Source organism: Telopea speciosissima, chromosome 3 (assembly GCF_018873765.1).
Source record: "Telopea speciosissima isolate NSW1024214 ecotype Mountain lineage chromosome 3, Tspe_v1, whole genome shotgun sequence".
In the NCBI taxonomy this organism is placed as follows: Eukaryota; Viridiplantae; Streptophyta; class Magnoliopsida; order Proteales; family Proteaceae; genus Telopea; species Telopea speciosissima.
The window spans coordinates 5,012,590-5,032,948 of record NC_057918.1 but is presented as its reverse complement, the minus strand read 5'-3'; the positions used below and the strand labels follow the sequence as shown (position 1 = coordinate 5,032,948).

General features: G+C 38.7%; 2 protein-coding genes across 2 annotated transcripts; one reads left to right on the top strand and one right to left on the bottom strand.

The window, feature by feature from the left end:
• The first annotated feature begins 1,031 nt into the window (after positions 1–1,031).
• LOC122655675 (T-complex protein 1 subunit epsilon) lies at positions 1,032–11,628 on the top strand. The gene is made up of 10 exons (XM_043849941.1): positions 1,032–1,158; positions 1,284–1,498; positions 4,060–4,378; positions 5,787–6,135; positions 6,495–6,627; positions 6,770–6,822; positions 10,261–10,363; positions 10,630–10,796; positions 10,906–11,019; positions 11,140–11,628. The coding sequence occupies exons 2-10, from the start codon at positions 1,300–1,302 to the stop codon at positions 11,308–11,310; spliced, it is 1,608 nt and encodes a 535-aa protein (XP_043705876.1). The 5' UTR covers positions 1,032–1,158; positions 1,284–1,299; the 3' UTR covers positions 11,311–11,628.
• Positions 11,629–17,353: 5,725 nt separating this feature from the next.
• LOC122656936 (probable pectate lyase 18) lies at positions 17,354–19,201 on the bottom strand. Its single transcript, XM_043851639.1, has 4 exons — positions 19,053–19,201; positions 18,204–18,950; positions 17,958–18,096; positions 17,354–17,857 (listed from the first exon to the last, which is right to left on the bottom strand). The coding sequence occupies exons 1-4, from the start codon at positions 19,166–19,168 to the stop codon at positions 17,636–17,638; spliced, it is 1,224 nt and encodes a 407-aa protein (XP_043707574.1). The 5' UTR covers positions 19,169–19,201; the 3' UTR covers positions 17,354–17,635.
• Between the last annotated feature and the right edge of the window lie 1,158 nt (positions 19,202–20,359).

Here is a 20,359-nt window from a genome sequence, read left to right as displayed (position 1 = left end):
TATCTGGAATAAAGTAAATTGTGTGAATCACATGACAAATCATTTAGGATAAATATTGAAGCCAAAAAGATCATGTATGATGTATTTGCATCAGAAATGTAATTGGGTCTAGACTATAGATCATCTATATTAATTTTAGTGTATGAAAGCTAAGAAATGTAATTGGGTGTAGACTATAGCTCATCTATATTAATTTTAGTACATGAAAGCTAACAGAGTGCACTCCAAATTTTACCCAATCCGGCCTAGCTGTACCCTAGGCAAGGGTGTCAATCTGGAACCGTAACCGTATACCGAAATCGAAACCGCCCATGTAAAACCGTACCAAATCGCACCGTTGCAAAAACGGTATGGTACGGTATGGTCAAATGGTATTGACCACGGTACGGTACGGTAACGGTTTTTACAATCATACTATTGATATGTACCGAAACCGTACCGTTTTGGGGTGTAAACATGTAAAAATGAAACCGTACCATTTTCGTACCATATGTATACCATTTTTGTATCGTATATATACTATTTTCATATACATACCATTTATAAAAATCACATTTATATCGTTTTTTGTACCATACATATACCATTTTCATACCATACCGTATATATATATCATTTTATATACCATTTTCATATCGTATCGAAACCATACCATAGCGGTACGATTGCAGTATTGAAAATAGGGTTCTTAAACGGTACGGTACAATATCGATATTGGGTACCTATTTTTGGTACCGTACCAAAACCGAACCGTTTGACAAGCCTGCCCTAGGGTTGATGGAATTTAGCTCGTCTTTAGGGAGACGTGCGCCCAAGGTGCTGCCAGGGGGCATCCAGCGGTTGAGCTGTGCTGCACACATCTCGGTGCATGCCTAAGAATGTGTGTGACACAGCCCAATGGCTGGCAGCACCGAAGGCGTTTCCTGCTCCCTGGAGACGATCCTGATCCCGTGTTCTGTTCCTACTGGCACGTGAGACTTGAGTACCTGACCCAGTGCAAAAACTCGTAGCGTGCCGGAGCAGATCTTACCGCTTAGTAGTGCTTACAAAACAAATTACAATACATCCAAGTATATTAGGACTACTAGTAGAGAGTACCAAAGATTTAGGGCTCACGAACGACACCCCGAACTGGCCACCATTCTCTGTTTCTTAAAGGTTCGAGAAATCTTACCTCCCTTCCTCCTTCCTTCCATCGTCTTCTCTCATTTCTCTCGCACTCAGCTTTTCAGTTTCTTTACTACTTTCTGTACTGATTTGGACTATCTTCTCCGTCGTTGTAGTTGATTGGAAGAGAAAATGGCGTTAGCCTTCGATGACTTCGGGCGGCCGTTCATCATAATAAGGGAACAGGAGCAGAAGACCAGATTGAGGGGTTTAGATGCACAGAAGGCCAACATTTCGGCAGGCAAGGCCGTCGCTCGCATACTCCGCACATCTCTCGGACCTAAGGGCATGGACAAAATTCTACAGAGCCCCGACGGCGATGTTACCATCAGTGAGTTCATCCTCTCTAACTCTTACTCCCCACCCCGATCTGTTAAAATATCATCTGCCTTCGTGATTGGCTAAGTAATTTGTTCCTTTTTTCCTTCTGTAGCGCTCTTTTGATTGCGATTCAGTAGGATGTTGTAGATTCTGTGCCATTCCCCTTCAACGAAGCTGTTACACTAGTGTACATGTAGTTCGCGTTTTTCTTCTTTGTTTCTGTAACTGTTGCGGCCATTGTTCGTTTGATTAGTTCATGCATTTACCTGTTCAGCTTCATTATGCTGTATTTGATCATTTAGTCCTGGTCTTGGCTCAGAAATTTTAATTTGATGCTGAGTTATGTAATATGATGTGCCTCTTATGGTTTGATCTAGTGTCTTTCTCGAGCACCTGCGGTCTGCTGTTCCCAAGCAAAAAAATAGAGACTGTTTTAACTTTATATAATTCTTTTCAACTGGCAAAAGAAATCGTAGCTCTAGGACTAAATATTAATGATTCACGCCAGACCCTCCAAAGGAAAGAGTTAGAGAAATTGAAAAAGAGCATGAATCTTGGTTTTATGCTGATTGGCTGGTTCAATTAGTTAATGCTGGCTAGTATTGTGTTTCATCTATGGAGTGGGATGATGATCTCTTGAAGTTCATAGATATTTCAAACTAATTTGGTGACTCTTCATGGGCGTCTACTCTTGTGGTGCACCTCTTGGATTTCTTGAGAGGACATGCTTTAATTTTGCATTAGAGGTAGTCTACACGTCCCATGTCACATTAATAGGGAAAACAGTATGATTATTCAAACTATAGGCTGACAAACTGGAGTATTAATTGTAATATTATTCAACCAAATATTATGTCACGTATTTGTATTGAAATGTGTAGGTGGCTGCTAGTTCCCATAATGTCACATAGGACATTTTGCTGGTACTCTGCTGCGTTCATTGCATAGTTGTCATGGCGTCGCCATGGCGTCGCCATGGCGCCGCCATGGCGTCCTGGCGTTGGGAGAGGGGGCATATCGAGCTACGCCATGGTGGATGTCAATATATCGTTCGATATGGCTTCCATGGCGACGCCATGGCGTCGCCATGGACGCCATACCACGATATGTTGGCATATCGGTCGATATTTGTACATATAAAAGTTAGATTAAAATTTTTTTTTTAAACCATTTAATAGCTTAGATGCTTTGCTCCAAATCACATACACTAAAGAAAGACTATTGCTATCAAGCTTCAAGAAACAGGTTAGCCTATCATTTGATTTTTACTATTGCTTTCAATTATTTGATAGGTTAATCTATATTTTCAATTTTTCATACTTTCATATACACTAATGGATATTAGTTACACTTTCATGAATTAAACCATAGTGGCATAGTATATTAGTAGTAGTGTAGTACACTTTCATGTTGATTTTTGATGTTATAGGACATATATTATAGCATACTAAATGAATTAAAAATACAGAAAATAAAAAATTAAACATGGTTGACATGCTCGCCATGGCAACGCCATGGCGGGCGACATGTCGATATATCGACGTGACACCCTTCCACCGACTTGGATCGCCGTGACGCCGTGACAACTATGGTTCATTGCTGTCATTGACATTAGATTCTTCCCCTTTCTCACCATGTTTGTAGCTTTGTATTCATGCCCTTCCGGCAGGGCTCTTATCCTTCCACGTGTTTGGCCAAGGGAAGAGGTGTTCCAAACTTTAGTCTTAGAACATTCATATTCCATAATAATACTAACCCGGACAAGCCGAAATCATGGTCATAATTTGTCTACCAATGGAAAGTCAAACTGACTTCACATTTCATGTGCTGTTGTCTAGAGCAATTGAGGATATTCTGATCACTGTTGATAAATTTATTTCGATTCAAAACATGGTGTTTTCAGCAATTTTCTTCCTGATACCTATCCTCTCTATCTTCAGTCTATCCATTGATTGTACGAGCTGATAACCAAAGTTTTTGAGTTATTATGCTTGATTCTAAGCTTAAAAAAGTATATTCCTTTGTTTTCCTCTGAGTATGAGCATCCTCATATTATGAGGCCTTTCGCTTGTTGAAGATGTGTGAGGTGGTGGTTGTTCAATATGGTTTGGAGTTACCAAAGTGTGGTTCTATTGCTTAATTAAGTATTGTTCTTTTATAGTTTTGTTGTCCCCTAGTATGAGCGCCTGCAAACTAGTGAAACCTTTTCATGCAATAAACCCTTTGTGCCAGAGACAATCATCAATTATCCATATGCAATAAAATTCAAAGATCTATTTATTTTCAACCTTTCAGTCATCTTTGGGTCTTGTGCTTGCAAAATTTGCAATCTTTAGTTGGTGTATAAGCAGTGGAATTTCTTAGTCTTTGTTAAGTTTTTGGCTTATAATTTTGCTTATTTTGAACTTAAGTACTGCTAATGCTACTGCTAGGGTTTAGCTTGTGGCATGGATATTAAAAGGTTACAACATGGCATTATTTCTGAGCCATGAGTTTGTTTTTGTTTGAACATTTATCTGAAACAAATTTCTGATCATTCAACTGCTGACATATTCACTGTTTTTGTGATAGCAAATGATGGTGCAACAATCCTAGAGCAGATGGATGTTGACAATCAAATAGCAAAGCTTATGGTTGAATTATCCCGGAGTCAAGACTATGAAATTGGTGATGGAACTACTGGAGTAGTTGTCATGGCTGGTGCACTTCTTGAGCAGGCTGAAAAACTGTTAGAACGTGGTATTCATCCTATTCGTGTTGCAGAGGGCTTTGAGATGGCTTCAAGGATAGCTGTTGACCATTTGGAGCGTATTGCTCACAAGTTTGAATTTGGCAGTTCAAACATAGAGTCTTTAGTGCAGACTTGCATGACAACCTTATCCTCAAAAATGTAAGGGACTTGGGTCTTGTAGTGCATAAAATTTTTTAATGAGCAATTGTACTGTATAAAAATTCTATATTTCTGCTCTTTTTGAGTTGATCCGCATTTTAATATTCAAATGTTTGCCATTTAGGTTTGAGTTCTTGTTTAAACATGTGTTGTAATGAGCTGTGAAATGTTGTGCATACTCTGGTTCCAATGCTATCGTGAAGACGCTCTTGTTCATAACTACATTTTAGCTCCAAGATTCCATGGCAATGCTGCTGATCTTGTTTAGATGTTTGATTATTGTAATTGATGTTATCTTCTTACTCTTTTGGGATTATTTATGTGAGTGCAATTTTATTCTCAATTATTAGTTGTAATTATAGGTGGACATCACTAAGTATTTTTCCCAAATCTGTATTGTGAGTGGAAGCATTGGATTTTTCTTGTGTCAAACTTCATGTGTACTATGTGACCAGGTTCGAAACCAAAATTTTTTGCAAAACTGCGAAACTTTGGTCGGAACCTGAAAGTTTCTGGTGGATGGTTTTGAGGTCCAAATGGACAAATTAGGTCCCGAAACTTCTAGGAAACCCTATTTTAGGTCCTCTAAACATAATGGAACCCTTAGATTGTAAAAGAACACATCCTAAATGGTAGTTTGACTTCGGATCATAGGTTGGTAGTATAGGTTGTACGTTGTTGTATACGTTCTCTAATGTCTTATTCCGCACAACTTTTGAATCTTGTGCAAAATTTCCACAAATACAACAAATCTTCACTTTTTATGTGTTCCACTACTGCCCCACAACTTGTTACACGCTTGTATGAGAGTGATTTGGCCAAAGATCTCAAAAAATAAAGTTTCCACAAACCATAGAGTCAAAACCAGCAAAACCAACAAAATGTGTTAAAACGATACATTTTATATTAAAGGTTTGTTTCTTTTCGGTCGAAATGATATCAGAACTACACACCATTGAAATTTTGCCGAAACAGCGGAATTTCTTCCGAAACTTTGCACTTTTAACATATCGCTCGGAGTTTTGTTTTGACATCCTGCTAAACTGAATTTTTTTTTTGAGAAATGTCACGAAATATCAGCGAATACCTTTAAACATTGGTTGGAACTGAACCTGCAAATGGAAAATTTATGATGAATCTCCCTTATTGTGCTTTCTGTGAATGAGCATATCTAGCCAATGGAGAAGGTGCAAAGACTTTGATTATTAGCATGAATTCTTCTAATTATAGCAAAAAGGTCCACTTCCTTCTATTGTAGTCCTGTTTTATTTTGTTTATATATGCTGTACCTCTTTTTGCACAGTGCCACTTGTTTGATAATAATACTTGCTTATAACCATACTCTCACTTACTGTTGGTACACTTGTCATTACTTTTGAGTGATATAAATTTTGGCATTCTCTTGCAGTGTGAATCGGTGCAAGCGGTCTTTAGCTGAGATTGCTGTAAAAGCAGTCCTTGCTGTTGCTGATCTGGAGCGTAAGGATGTTAACTTGGACTTAATTAAGGTTGAGGGCAAAGTAGGGGGAAAACTGGAAGACACAGAACTAATTTATGGCATTAGTATTGACAAGGATATGAGCCATCCACAGATGCCAAAGAGAATTGAAAATGCGAAAATAGCTATTCTTACTTGCGCTTTTGAGCCACCGAAGCCCAAGACTAAGCATAAGGTTGACATTGACACAGTGGAAAAATTCCAAACCTTACGTCAACAAGAGCAGAAATACTTTGATGATATGGTTCAGAAATGCAAGGTATGACCATCTTTGAGACTTATGACATTTTTTATGCCTTTAATTAATTACAATCTCCAATTGTATTGCTTACATTTCTCTCTCTTTATGGTTGTGCTTGGTTTGGTTTCTTTCTCTTCAAGTATGTTGGAGTTTCTTCTCTAATCATTAGGTTGCTATGAAAAAGGAAGGATGTGCTTAATTATTCTGGGTACTTTACACTCACAAAAGAAAATATTGTACTGAGTGTTCTTTATTATTATAAATTTGTGAGAGATTCACATGTCTTTGTAAACAAATGGTTTTCCCATCCCTTATAGATTGTTTGACTTCTGATACTTTAGTGTATTTATTTACTTCCTGTCTTGATTGTATTCCAGGATGTTGGTGCAACCCTGGTTATTTGTCAGTGGGGATTTGATGATGAAGCAAATCACTTATTAATGCACCGGGATTTGCCTGCTATTCGATGGGTAGGTGGAGTTGAGTTAGAGTTGATTGCAATAGCAACAGGTATGGTCTTCCCATGGGTGCTTAATGTTTTTTTTTATTTTAAAATTAAATAGATATAGTTGTATGCCGCATTTTGGAGCTAGCATTTGCGAGGCCATCTTTGGCACTTTGGAACTTAGTCACTGTCTGGCTGTGTTTCTAGGTGGAAGAATTGTTCCAAGGTTCCAGGAGTTGACACCAGAGAAGCTGGGAAAGGTAATATTTTAGCTTCTATAGTCTTGCTTCTTTAAATCAGATAAATATAATTTGTAATTTTTTTACAATTTTTGTAAAAGTAATTGTGTGTGTGTATGGACTGCAATTGATTTCCATAGTTGGAAGGCAGGTGCTCCCGTACTTAGAGTATCTTTCTATACTGAGGTTATATAACATGTATGTCTATCAATACAAAGATGAGAGTCCTCCCCCAAGTCAATTAATTAAGCTTTATCCCAACTACTATAGGTTGTCTATATGATCTTTGTTTTGCTATAAAGCTGTTTGTCCTCCCCTTTGTCATTTTTTGAAGTTCAGATACGTGCTCACACAATCACTGATGCCCTTTTTGAACATTTTGGTGTTTAAGGATGGGTGATGTCCAATCCATTATAGTACTACAATCACCATTCAACAGATTGACCATGGATTGTAACTAGAATATACTATCCTCATATCTTTGTTAAATTAACCATCCACATATGTGGGAAAGCCCACTAATACTTTCTAGTCCCATGGAGAAAACTGAATTATGCATCTTCTTTACCTGTTATGAAGCTGAATCATTCCATTAGAACCCGTCTCATTCCAAACTTTTGCAACAGACTATGTATATGTTTTTGAATTAGTTTCTCCAGAAAAGATGGGAATTGCTGTTGAACTTGAACTGATTATTATTATTCTTATTATTTTGGTGAGAATGGCCCTTCAGATCATCTTATTGGATAGAAAACTGCTGAAAGGATAGCTCTGTCACTTAACTGTTGAAGGAAAATATGGTCAGAGATTAATGTTGCATGGGAATTGTGTTAAGGTTGATTAGGAGAACAATTTTTATATAGAGTGTTTGTCATGGAATCTTACAGAGAAGAGTTCTCTTGGTTGATGCATCATCTTGCAAGTACAAAACCAGTGGTTGAAGCCTAGGTTTGAATTAAAATAAAAAAGATTGTGAACCATATCCTAGATAGAAACATGTTGCCTAAAACTAGTTTGAGAATAATTATAAAAAAATCAAAGAGAGGAAGAGATATATGAAGCTGCTGCTATCCCCAAGGTTCGAACTTTCGGTCTCGAGCCCAGGTTTCGACCTAGCTCGAATCAAAATATTTCACCAAACTGCAAAATTTTGACCGAAACCCATTAAGTTTTGGCTGCAGGTTTCAACTGTTGGTTTCGAGGTCCAAATGGCCAAAGTAAATATTGAAACTTCTGGAAAACCATATTTTAGGCACCCCAAACGTAGTGGAACCCTTGCATAGTAAAACACGCACCCAAAATGGTAGTTTGGCTTTGGACCCTAGGTTGGTAGTGTATGATGTATGCTATTGTATATACAAAAATATAGTATTAAAATACACGTAATTCAATTAAAATAACTAAAATATGTATTAGGAATGAATGAAACATAAATTAGAAACTATTTCATACTATCCAATGTTATACATGGTTTCATTACAAAGATAAGTGAATGATTTGGCCAAAAATTACAAAAAGAGGTTTTCTAGGAAGTTTCTCTTTACAGTTGAAAATGTTGAAACTAGCGAAATGATACTGAAACCCAAAACATGGTTGAAATATCATAGAACCTGCAAAATTTTGATTGAACCCATGCATATTATACAAAGGGTTTGACCGAAACAATATAGAATCCGAAACCTGGTCTAAATATCGCTGAAACTGTGAAATTTTGTCTGAAACTTGGTAAAACCCATATATCACACGTGGTTTCATTTCTATCTTTGTCACTACAGAAAGTTTGTGAAATTTCCATCAAATTGGCTATCCGTGCTTCCACAGGAAAATCTTACAGCCATAAAATCCAGAGAAATGGCTTATATCCTGAAGAGTTCTTGATGGGTTATCACAAGAGAAAAAGGTAAGCAGTATGCTACTTCAATCAAATATTGGAAGATATGAAGATGCACTGGATTCAAGATATTATATTTAGTTAAATTTGAATTTTCTTTAGTTAAAAGAGAAGGGGGTGTAATTTATTAGAGTATGTAACAGTGGAAGCCCTGTTCACATCTTAGAATCTGGACTAGACTTCCTTAAGTTTATCTTCTCTGTTCAGTGAACGATTTGAAGAACCAACCTGTACAAGTTCATTGATTTTGAATTTGAACTGCTAATGTAATTCTAGATTGGTAGGAGACCAACTAGAACCAATAACCAGGATCTGCTATGGATTGGAAAAATCGAGTAGGTCAAATTATGTGAAATTGTAAAATTAGGGTTAGGGTTTGATGGGACCTGAGGTTAGATGTTAGGGTTAAGTTAGGAGAGTGGATTATATGGGAGAGAAGAGATGCTGAAAGTTATAGTTAAATCAGATGACTAAATCTGAAGTTATTGAGGAGTCCTAGTAGAAATAGGATTGAGGGGTAAAGGGTAATTCCAGACAATCGGCTGGGTAGATGGTAATGAAATTTAGATCAAGTCTCTCTTAGGGTTTGAGGAGGATTCGATCAAAATTTCAGAAGGTTCTAACGGTTAGATTTGGCTGGGCAGAATTCTCGCGAAAATCACCTTGCATGTAACCTTCTAGAAGGGAAGAAGAATAATTGCAGAATTTCAATTTCAGACTTCTTGTTTGAAAATATCTTGAACCTTGCAGAGGATTTCCAGCCACTAAATATGTTTCTTTAAGAGATCAGCTAGGGCAGAACTGGAGCTTGAATGGAGATCGATGGAATGGGGTTGGGGAAGGGAATGGCTATCTCAGCCTGGGCATCTCACCCAACCGATCTCAGGATTTTCACAAAGGCTAAAGTCAATATTTCATTAATCAAATTCGTGTGCAATGCTGGTCTCCCTTACAAACTTATGTAGAAGGCTCAAAAATAGACTTACAAACTAAAAAAGAAAGGTCTAACCCTATCCTTAACTAATAAGGTAACCTAAATTGACTAAGAAAGTGAAATGATAAAGAAAGCAGACTCAAAATAGGATTCTAACTAAACTAAAGAAGTAAATCCCGTTTTTCTATTTTCTACCCATATTTTAGGCCCAAAAGTTGGCCAATTACAAAATAAACCCATGGGATCAAAGTCCCAATACATATATGACCCAACCCAAAGCTTATTTCTACTAAAATAAGCCCTAAGTGACTTATCTACATCAACTGCATACTAGTGCTATGGTTCATGATTCCATTTGGTTTGATTCATCTGACTCTTGGGTTAGAATATGGTTTTTATTGTCAGATGATTACGGTATTGTTATCCACCATAATAGTTCTGCATTGAGCTGTCATCTTAGAATGTAGAGTTAGGTATCCTTAGAAAATGAACTTAAATTTTGGCTTCTCTGTTTTATTCCTTTATCATAAAAACTATGATCAGGTTCTTCCAAAAAAAAAAAAACTATGATCAGGTCACTAATATTTGAAAATATAGATAGGCAGTGTTGATCTCTTTTTAATTATCCTTGCAGGCAGGTATAGTGAGAGAAAAAGCATTTGGGACCACTAAAGAAAGAATGATCTACATTGAGCAGTGTGCAAATTCAAGGGCTGTGACTATATTCATTCGTGGTGGTAAGCATAATATCCTATTCTCCTGTTTGTCTTGCTCCCTGAAAGATGTTAGTGGATGAAATGCCTTCATAATTTATTTTAACTGCTTGCATTTGTAAGTTAATTCTGTATGGAGTTCTGTGTGAAAACGACTAATAGGAGTGAGTATACAGGATAATCATTTGCATCCATAGCAAAGAAAAATGTAGCAAGAGAGGAAAAGGGTAGCAGACAAATTTGTAAACAGTTTCTCTAATACCAGGTTTTGGGGTGTGGTGATACTTCAGGTAATAAAATGATGATAGAGGAGACAAAGCGCAGCCTCCATGATGCCTTGTGTGTTGCTAGGAATCTAATCCGCAATAACTCTATTGTATACGGTGGTGGATCAGCTGAGATATCTTGCTCACTTGCTGTTGAGGCTGCTGCTGATAAATATCCTGGAGTAGAGCAGGTACAAACCATTGCTTTCTTCTCCTCCCCCCTCCTGACGATAACTTTAAATACTTTAGGTTTATCCTACTATCTTCAACTAATTTTTTTGACCTTTATTTTTCCCCCAGTATGCCATAAGGGCCTTTGCCGATTCTTTGGACTCCATCCCTATGGCACTTGCAGAGAACAGCGGCCTCCAACCCATTGAAACACTCTCTGCTGTCAAATCTCAACAAATCAAGGTGAGCATGTTAGAATGGCTGCTGCAGCTTTGGTCTGTAGTGCTTAAGCATGGTATCTTTCTCGTTATTGATGTTGCATCTTTCTTATTTATACTGTATTATCTGAATATTTTCATGCAGGAGAACAATCCGTGTTGTGGGATAGACTGCAATGATGTTGGGACAAATGACATGCGTGAACAAAATGTCTTTGAAACTTTGATTGGGAAACAGCAGCAGATCTTGCTGGCCACTCAAGTTGTCAAGATGATTCTCAAGATTGATGATGTCATCTCCCCTTCTGAATTCTGATTACTGATTTATCAGGTAGAGTTCTTGGTCGGTCATCGTGGAGTTCTGCATTTCCTGGAGGCATCATCGCAGGATTTATGTTTGTCCACATTTTGCATTTTGGGTCAAATGCCATATTTTATTTTAAGGGAGCGATTGGGAATTTGACTGTTTTACATATGATTTTGTGGTGTGGCTTTGGCTAATGTGTTGATTTTGACAGTGATGATTCTGTAGCCATGCTTTTTAGTGGTTTGTGGTCCAAAAATGGGTAGTCGCCTGTTTCAGAAACTCATTAATGTCGACGTCTAATATGTAAATGATGAGAAATCTTCTAGACATTACAGGTTAAAATGTTTGGGCAGTTATCACATGCAAAAGGAAAGAAAGCTACTTTTTTTTCCCCATCATTGTTAGTAGTAGCATTAGCTTGCTGAACACTGCAATACTGCCGTTTGTCTTGAAGTTCTATGAAGCTCCACATTGGCAACATCTAAAAACACTTTATTTGAAGTCTAATTTCAACTTCCAACCTCTTGAATTAGTTGACTGTTATCTATTTCCTCTGATGAACACGGATATTGGACATTTCTAGAGGGAATACTCTGGCCAATTTTATGGAAAATGAAATTAATATTTTGGAAGAACACTTGATTTTTGGATTGCAATATCTTGGTGGGTACGCCCTTTTTAAAGTCTTGCTGGGACAGCCTATACGGTGCGGTCCTGATTCTCTACAGGTACAGCATGGTTCATGTTTTGGTTTGAGGAACCGACCTAGGAACTTTTCTTTCTACTGATATGTTGCCATGTTTGTAATCTGTTCCACTGGTAGGAATGTGATGATATCAATCTTCTGCCACTGAATGGGAGCTGTGACCTCACTCATTATATCAGAGAGAACTAGCATACACAATCTCTACTGATCACAGGTGGCTCAGAGAACCTTTTAACTTGTATTTTTTTAGGTTGTGTTTGATTTGCAAGAAAATAATAGGAAAAAAATGAAAATTTTAAATATCTTGAATGGCTTTCTTTTTCGAAAATGGTCCTGCCGTTTGGCATGATTTGCATAATTGCATGGATGGAAGATTCTGTACACAACGGGGGCAGGTGAGGTTCTGAATTTTGGCCACTACAGTTGTTGCTGTTGCTTTAGCGGATGGTGGCCGGCTTTAATATAGGTGCTGGCCCTCAGATCCGGTGGGCCGATTCCCTTTTGAACTGTAATCAGCACACCTCAGTTGACAACGACACCTTTCAGCTACTGGGGTAGTATTTGGAGGACACCATTTCCATTGTCGGTTCTAGACCTGAGGCCGAGCTAGGTGGAGTAATTGGGGGTGAACTCCAAAATGGCTTCTAACAGCCTGACGAAGGAGAGTCGAGTTTGAACTCTTGAATTTTGATGGTGAGGACTAATCAGAAGCTTCCCATGAGAGTGAACAGTGCTTCCAGTATCTGAACCCAGAATGAGCTTCCTTTGGTGACTCTTTGAGCCTCGAACGACAACAAATGCCCAGGAGATTCGTTGACTCGGATCATCCAAGACCCTCCAGGAGATTCCCGAACAGTTTTGAAAAGCTTTTGGATTTAGCCTTGACGGTACTTGTATAAGGACATAATCCCGGCTCAAAGAAATAAAAGGAGTAAGTGACCAATTTGTTCGGGAAGCTACCACCGATAGATGGGAATCAAGGTCACTCTTCTTAAGATTGTAGATGCCTCTTGAAGTAATCGTTGCACTAACTTACAAGTCTGTTGGTATATTCAGGTTGTGCTCATTTCAACAAGAGAAATGAGGTTCATAATACTCTCAAAACACTAAAATCAGAAGGTAAAATAAAGAGAGTATGACGGAAATATCCTCTTATAGGGGAGAGAGACCTCTTGAAAACACCTGTTCAAAAGGGCTCTCAATGGATACGTCTCTTGTAGAGAGAGGACACAAAAAAGAGTAGTTGCCAACGTTTGATATATTGTGTCCGACGTTTTGCCAACATTGGCATGTGTTAGAAAGAGTCCAGATCCTCTACTTCTGCCTGCCTCTACTTTTGTGTGCGTCCTACATATAATGGGGTCCGCAAAGACCATCTTACCCTGGCCCGAGCATCTTGCCTGAGTAGGGGTAAGGTGGTCTTTGTGTGCCTTGTTATGTGTAGGGCGCACACGAAAATAGGGACAGTCGGAGATAGAGGATTTCGATTCGTGTTAAAAAAAGCTTATCTAATGTCAGTAAAAACTCAATAAACATCGACTGAGGATAATACGTCAGGAAAACCTTATCCGGCATCCTGCAAAAACAGGAAGACTCTTATTAGTGCCACACCTCGACTTGGCTTAGTGCTTGTGGAAATAAACCCTGAACCCTCCCCCTGTGACAAGTGAATATATTGAGCATTTCTTCCAAAGAACTATTTCCTTTGTTTTCATTATATATCATATAAGTCATTTTACTCTCTTTCAAAACAAATGCAGGATTACAGATTTCCCACTACTCTGCTTTATTAAAAACAGTTTTGAAAAGCTTTTGGGTTTAGCACTTGTAAGACACAAAATAGAATAAACCTTACAAGAGAGATTTTGAAACTTGTTTGGTTTTAAATTTATCTTTGCCTTTATGCTAAAATCTTTGAATAGAAATGCAGAGGTTTCCTTTGGAGTCTAGATCCCCTACCCAAATATATGTGGGGACCTCCCTACATGGGATGTCACCATCCATGGGAAGAGGACTGGTGTCAGATCAGAAGGTGCAAGTAAGTCATTTCAGAGGGGATAAGAATCCCATGTGGTGAGGTCCCCAAGTGGGTAGAAGTTCCAGACCCCTTTGCTTTGCTTTGTGCCAAACGGTTCTCATGCATCAAGATTTGCTGTTTTTTTAAGAAAAACTTTGAATAGAAATGCAGAGGTTTGCTTTGTGCCAAGACATTCTGTTTTCTTTACGACTCTCTATGACCACGTTGGGGGAACATAGTAGTTCAGCCACCTCATGTGGAGATGTACTTTCAGCGGAGGACACATGTCCTTAATTTGTGTTTTCAGAAATATCCTTTTTTGCCCTAAATGGTTGGGGATGGGACATGTGTCCACCACTTATTGGACAATGCTGACTCCCTTATGTGGGTATACTCCATAACTCAGATTAACACGTCCTGATACTTTGATGGTTTTATGTGGCCACCACCATACCATTTTAGGAGTCGATATCAGATCGGCTGTATCAGTATCAATTGTGATTAATAACGATATCGGTACAAAAGAAGGTAAAACGATCCAAAAAAAATAAAGATATCTGTATTTTCAGGGATGAAATGGTCTGATCTAACTCGATACAATTGATCCATATCAGTATCGATGTCAACAGAGACCGATACAAATACCGATAACGATACCTAAAACCTCAATGGCAATTTTTTGACTCATGCTACCGACACCATATGGATATGGATACATACCTAAGATGGTGGCTATCCTTGACTCATGATCTGACACATGCCGACCAAAACTTTAATTTATTGGGCCTGGGCTGCCAACATGATTGATTGGTAGATGCATAGTTCTGATTCATAATGATCCATTAATATGTATAGATATTGTACCTCTTGGAAACTGTACGTGTATGATAGTATATCCAAATTTATGTTTTAAAAAAAATTAGCTCATATTTTATAGGAACACGATTCATATGATAGAACTCACAAGTACCGAAAAGCTTTATCGTACAAAGGTTACCAATCTATCGTAAATTTTTTTGTGGGCGATTTTCCTTCACCCACGGGGTAGGACATTTTGTTATCATTATTTTCATGTTTTAATTAATTTTAGGATCAAATTTTCCTCCACCCATGGTGAATAGGATTCTATTCATCGCAGGATGGGAGAGGATTTTAATGAACCCTCCTCTATGGGTGGAGGAGAACTTTCTTGTTAATTTTAACCTAAAATGTTCAACTTGTTTTTGCTATTATATATCACCCTAGTTTAGGTTTGATTTATGATTGTAAACCATATTTTTTGTTCTCTATAAATCATGTTAAAGTAGATATCAATCTTACGTCTTTGGATTCATGCAGTCTCTAGGGTTTATACATATACAAGGTCATGCTAGCTTCACCAGTAGAGTGAGTAATAATGGCCATCGATCAGGTTGTGGGTTTTCTTTCCCCCATGTGCAGCGACAAGTCGACAACCTATCCATTAGGGTAGGCAATCTTTGTCAAACATGCAGTTGTGGTTATCAATTTTTATGCTTGATGGACGGTGGATCTCATTCAAACTAAGAGAAAATAATAATTAATGAGAAGCAACAATCAGATCAAAAGTTCCAAGCAGTGCATGTGCAAACCCCCCACCAAGCCCACCTGCCTTTTAATGTACCTGCTCCCACTACCATCAGTATGCCTGCTCTGCTTGCTTTCAGTACTTTTCCTTCCTCATTACTAATCGTATCCAATCCCTATCCTATCTTTTATCATATCCTGAGGCCCACCAGTTCAAGTGGGCCTAACCCATGAACACATACTTCATCTGCACTTCCTCTTTGCTGTGTTCTTCATACATTGCTTAATGGAGAAAGTTTGTGGATGAAGAAATTTCTTACTTGTCTTCTCTTCATCTTCTTGAGGAAAGCAGAACCAACCTAACTGAGCTTTGTGGATCAAGACAGGCAAAGTGGGTGGGTTCTTGAACTTGTAATTAAGCCCATGAAGAACCAGATGCCCTTTCTCTATCTCTTTTTCTTGCAGGAACAGAACAGATACCATTTCCCACATGACATGAACATGGTTGATAAAATACGAGAGAATACATTGAGGAGTCTCTTTGACTTTGAAATAAACTAATCCATATATATATATATGATTAAGATGGGCAATGAAATTCTCATGTATTCTATCCAATAGTCAAGAATGTCTTAATCAAACACTCCACCGCTCCACATGGTACAAGTACGAATCGCTATTCCTTCCTTCCTCACCATTAAGAAAGGCGACCACTCTGATAAATTGCGAGAGTTATGTTTGTTCTCTACACCTTGAGTTGTTCCATGTTCTAATAAATTCCTTTCTTTATACCAAAAAAAAGAAAGAAAGGCGACCACTCTGATAAATTGCAGAGTTATGTTTGTTCTCTACACCTTGAGTTGTTCCATGTTCTAATAAATTCCTTTCTTTGTACCAAAAAAAAAAGCGACCACTCTGATTCTGGTGGAACTTTGTTTTAGCGTTAATAAAATGGAATAAAATACTGATAAAAAAAAAAAAGAAAAAAGAAAGGCGACCACATTGGACATGCTTCAAGCTAGTGTGGTGAGCATAAGTGCCATAAAAAGGGGAAGATTTTCCTTCACCCATGAATCTATCGTTGTGATCATTGCTCATTCTTATATGTTGGAGTTTTGAAATGCCTTTCACTATTTCTAGACACCCATTCGATGGACATCAATGAAGGAATTACTACTTCACCTTAGCTTAAAGGAGAATTGAATGCACGGGAAGGAGTGCCTAATCATTCATATTTAAAGGGACCCACTTGACTAGAGTTCGGATCTGGTCTTCAACATATTCACATTGTCCATAGGATGTGGGTCCCTCTCACCCCGTATACAGGATAGATAGGGTAGGTGGGGAATAGATCCAAACCCATGACTGTGGAAGAGAGAATGTATCAAGGGCACTAAGGAAGAGAGAGAGAGAGAGAGAGAGATAATGTGACTTAACATGTACGATTGACAACCTCTTGGATTCCACATTGCTTGCCACGTGTAAGATTCCCATATGTTTATACAGATACCTAAACTAGTACAAGCACATTCTTGTCCATTTGGAATAATTTATGTACTCGGATAACAATGACGATATTTTCGGCATGGTAGTGGTATATACATCAGTACTAGAGTACAATCATTAGGTATTCTTCTTTATGATTAATTGAATCCATTTTTTAATAACAGAGAAGATCTTCCTCTTAATTTTATTCCATTCCTCGCCCCCTTCTTCTTTTGTTCTTTTCTCTTGCAATCTCACACACACAAACACAAATAGAGAGAGAGAGAGAGAGAGAGATTATATCAAACCAAAATTAACTTTTCAACACTTCTTGCACTTGTTTGCCTTACACCAGTTGGGATTCTCTAAGGAACCCGAAAATGGTTCTCAGATCAAACAGGCCGAGGTTGTAATCAAGAACCAAAGTTACAACAAATCAAGGAAAATTCCCTAAAGAAACAAAAAAGAAAGAGTTAAAAATAGGCTTTCATTTACCCCTTTCCTCTTCTTCCTTTGGGTAATTGTGTTTAGTAGTATTATTTCTCTTAGGCTAGTATGTAGCTAATTATATAAATTCAGGGTCAGCACCGGGAACCCTTCTTGCAATTGAGTGCACCAGCCGATGTAGTAATGGCACCCACTATAGAAGATGGTCTAGCGCCCAAGCTCGAAGCTTTTGCATAGCTTGATGAAGATGCCGCACCTGATGGCGTGAAGAAGGCACCATTCAACATCAGGTCTCCTTCCGATCTCCAATTCCAGTTCTTCCAATCACTCATTGGGGCGTCCTCGTGTTTGGTCACCTGCATCGATCATTCCATCAATTATATATCATTCAATCTGAAGAAGTAATGAAAAATGGGTTTTAAGGGTTTTTTTCTTCTCTCAATTCTTAAATCTAACCTCTTTATTGTCATTGTCATCGGGGGCTAGAAATCTATTGCCTTGGCTGTTAATGGTGGGCGAGGCACTCCCACCAATGGCATACATTTCCCAGTGAGTATAGTCATTGTTCACCACGTGGAAGTACCCATGTCTGCACCTGCAAATTCCAAACAACATCAAGAACAGATTCATCATTCATTCAATATTTCAAGACACAAGAAAAACAGAGAAACAGAGAAACAGAGAGCGTTTGTAATTTATTACCTAGGCATCCTCTGGACAAGGCCTTCTCCAAAGTGGTTGTAAGCAATGGTGACCTGCATGTTCTTGTCCTGAGTGAAGGAATCACTGTGACCCAGAAGCATAACTTTATCATGGTGGGTCATATAGTTGTTGGAGATGGTGATGGCAGTAGAACCATGAATGGCATCGATCAGACCGTCATGGCAGTTGGAAAGGGAGCAATGGTCCACCCATACATGGCTACCTCCAAAGATGGACACTCCATCACCGTCAGATATAGTCCTCCACCCGTAATGGTGAGGTGAGTCCCTCACATCGGCGTTTCCTCCTTGTTTGCAGTCATGGATTTGGAGGCCATGAATGATGATATTGGTCACATACTGGATTGTGATGCAAGGCCCACCTGCAATGTGAACGCTAGCACCTCTGCCATCGATGGTTTTGAAGGAATTCATAAGCAACTCTTCTTTGAGCTGTATCACCATGTCTCTAGCAAAGATGATCCAGAGGGGCTCGTCTTGGATTACGGCGTAACGGAGAGTGCCTGGCTTGGGGTTGACAGGGTCATCGTCGCCGGAGTCAGTGACCACATAGATGCGTCCGTCACGGCCACCAATGGCCTGCTTGCCGAACCCAATTGCGCAATCGGCGAGACGTTGGCGGTTTTTCTCCCAGTTAGAGTCGCAGCGCCAGCAATCGTCAATTGGGTTCCCTGTTCCGCAGGAGAGATACCCCAATTTCCTTTTGCTCAGCGACGCATTGATGCCCCTGCAAGTGTAACCCAAAATTACATCACATGATCACAATTGTTAATGAAGAAGATAAGCAGAGAGAGAGAGAGAGAGAGAGAGAGAGAAAGAGAGAGAGTACCTGTGCACCTCTTCTACCACCATTTCAGGGTCTTGATGAACAGGGGAACAATTAATGAGCATTGGAGCTATAAGGGCAATGAGGACGAGAAGAGATAGTGAGGGATTAGCTGCCATTTCTTCTCTACTTTCTCTGTTTGAAAAGAGAAAGAGAGAGTGAAGTGGGAGGTGATCAGAGACAGGGAAGGAAAGCTGTGTGTGTGTTTGTGGTGTAGTGAGAGGTGGGAAGGGCAAGGTGTAGAACTCATTATAAAGGAGAGAAAAGCCGGGTGATCGGGCGTGATTAAAACCACTAAACTAAACAGTGGGACCCCATCAACTTCTTTGATTTGGATTCCCGTGACAATGGGCCGTTAAGCAAAGAAAGTCCTCTCGTGTCTCCAGACTCTCCACCTCTCTCTCTCTCTCTCTCTAATGGCTAATTTTGCCTCTCTTTGCTCTTTAACGTTTAGTGTGTTTCGTTTCCTTGTCTTTATTCACTGAGAAGGATTATGATTTCTCATTAGAACTTGAAAGAAAATGGCAAAATTTTGGTCAAAAGTTGTTGATTTTGAAGGTTTTCACCATGTTTGAAGTTGGTAACTCGGGTCTAGAAAATCCCATTGAGAGCGAGTTTCCAGATAAACTCTTGACAGTGTTACCATGATCGTGAGTCACAATTTCGTCGGTGCAGTTTAAGTGTCAACTGTGGATACCAATTCGGCTTCGAGAATGGACCCTCTTGGATTGCTTTACTTTTACATTTTCATGAATCCTAACTTCCATTTAACAATTCACAATTTTACTTCAGTTGGATTGTTGGAGTGGGTTTATTTTTCAACAAATTATTTCTCTAAAAGGATTATTCAAATTTTCTTAATTCCTTAAAAATTCCAAACTTTCGCCATTCTTTCTCCCCTTATATTTACGTCGATAAAAGATTAATACATTGCCCTTGAGTGACATTTCTCTCGCCTATTCCGATCATGTGGGTCCCATATATATGGATGATATCATTTTCTAACCCGTCATTGTAGGAAACCCTAGTTCATCTTTTTCCATTTCCTTTGTAATTCCATTAAACCATGACTAAAACGACTAGAAATGGTTGTAGAATACCAAAAATTCAACATCTCCAATCTACACTAACAGATTGACAACTACATAAGATGCAGAAGAGAAAGGTTCTTACAACGAAAATGTGTGACAATGAAAGCTAAAAGAAAGGAATGTGAAAGGAGAAGCTAAGTCCGTCATGCATTAGAAGCGGAAGCATAAGTTTAAACCGAAGAAGTTGTCGAGAGAGCAAGAGAGTTTTCAAAAACAAAC

Excerpts from the sequence above, each read along its gene's own strand:
- LOC122655675 (XM_043849941.1), top strand. The coding sequence starts at position 1,300 with ATGGCGTTAGCCTTCGATGACTTCGGGCGGCCGTTCATCATAATAAGG. Across the intron at positions 1,499-4,059 it reads CGACGGCGATGTTACCATCA|CAAATGATGGTGCAACAATC; the intron begins GTGAGTTCATCC and ends TTTTTGTGATAG. Across the intron at positions 10,364-10,629 it reads GACTATATTCATTCGTGGTG|GTAATAAAATGATGATAGAG; the intron begins GTAAGCATAATA and ends GTGATACTTCAG.
- LOC122656936 (XM_043851639.1), bottom strand. The coding sequence starts at position 19,168 with ATGGCAGCTAATCCCTCACTATCTCTTCTCGTCCTCATTGCCCTTATA. Across the intron at positions 18,097-18,203 it reads CTTGTCCAGAGGATGCCTAG|GTGCAGACATGGGTACTTCC; the intron begins GTAATAAATTAC and ends TGGAATTTGCAG. Across the intron at positions 17,858-17,957 it reads ATGACAATGACAATAAAGAG|GTGACCAAACACGAGGACGC; the intron begins GTTAGATTTAAG and ends TGATCGATGCAG.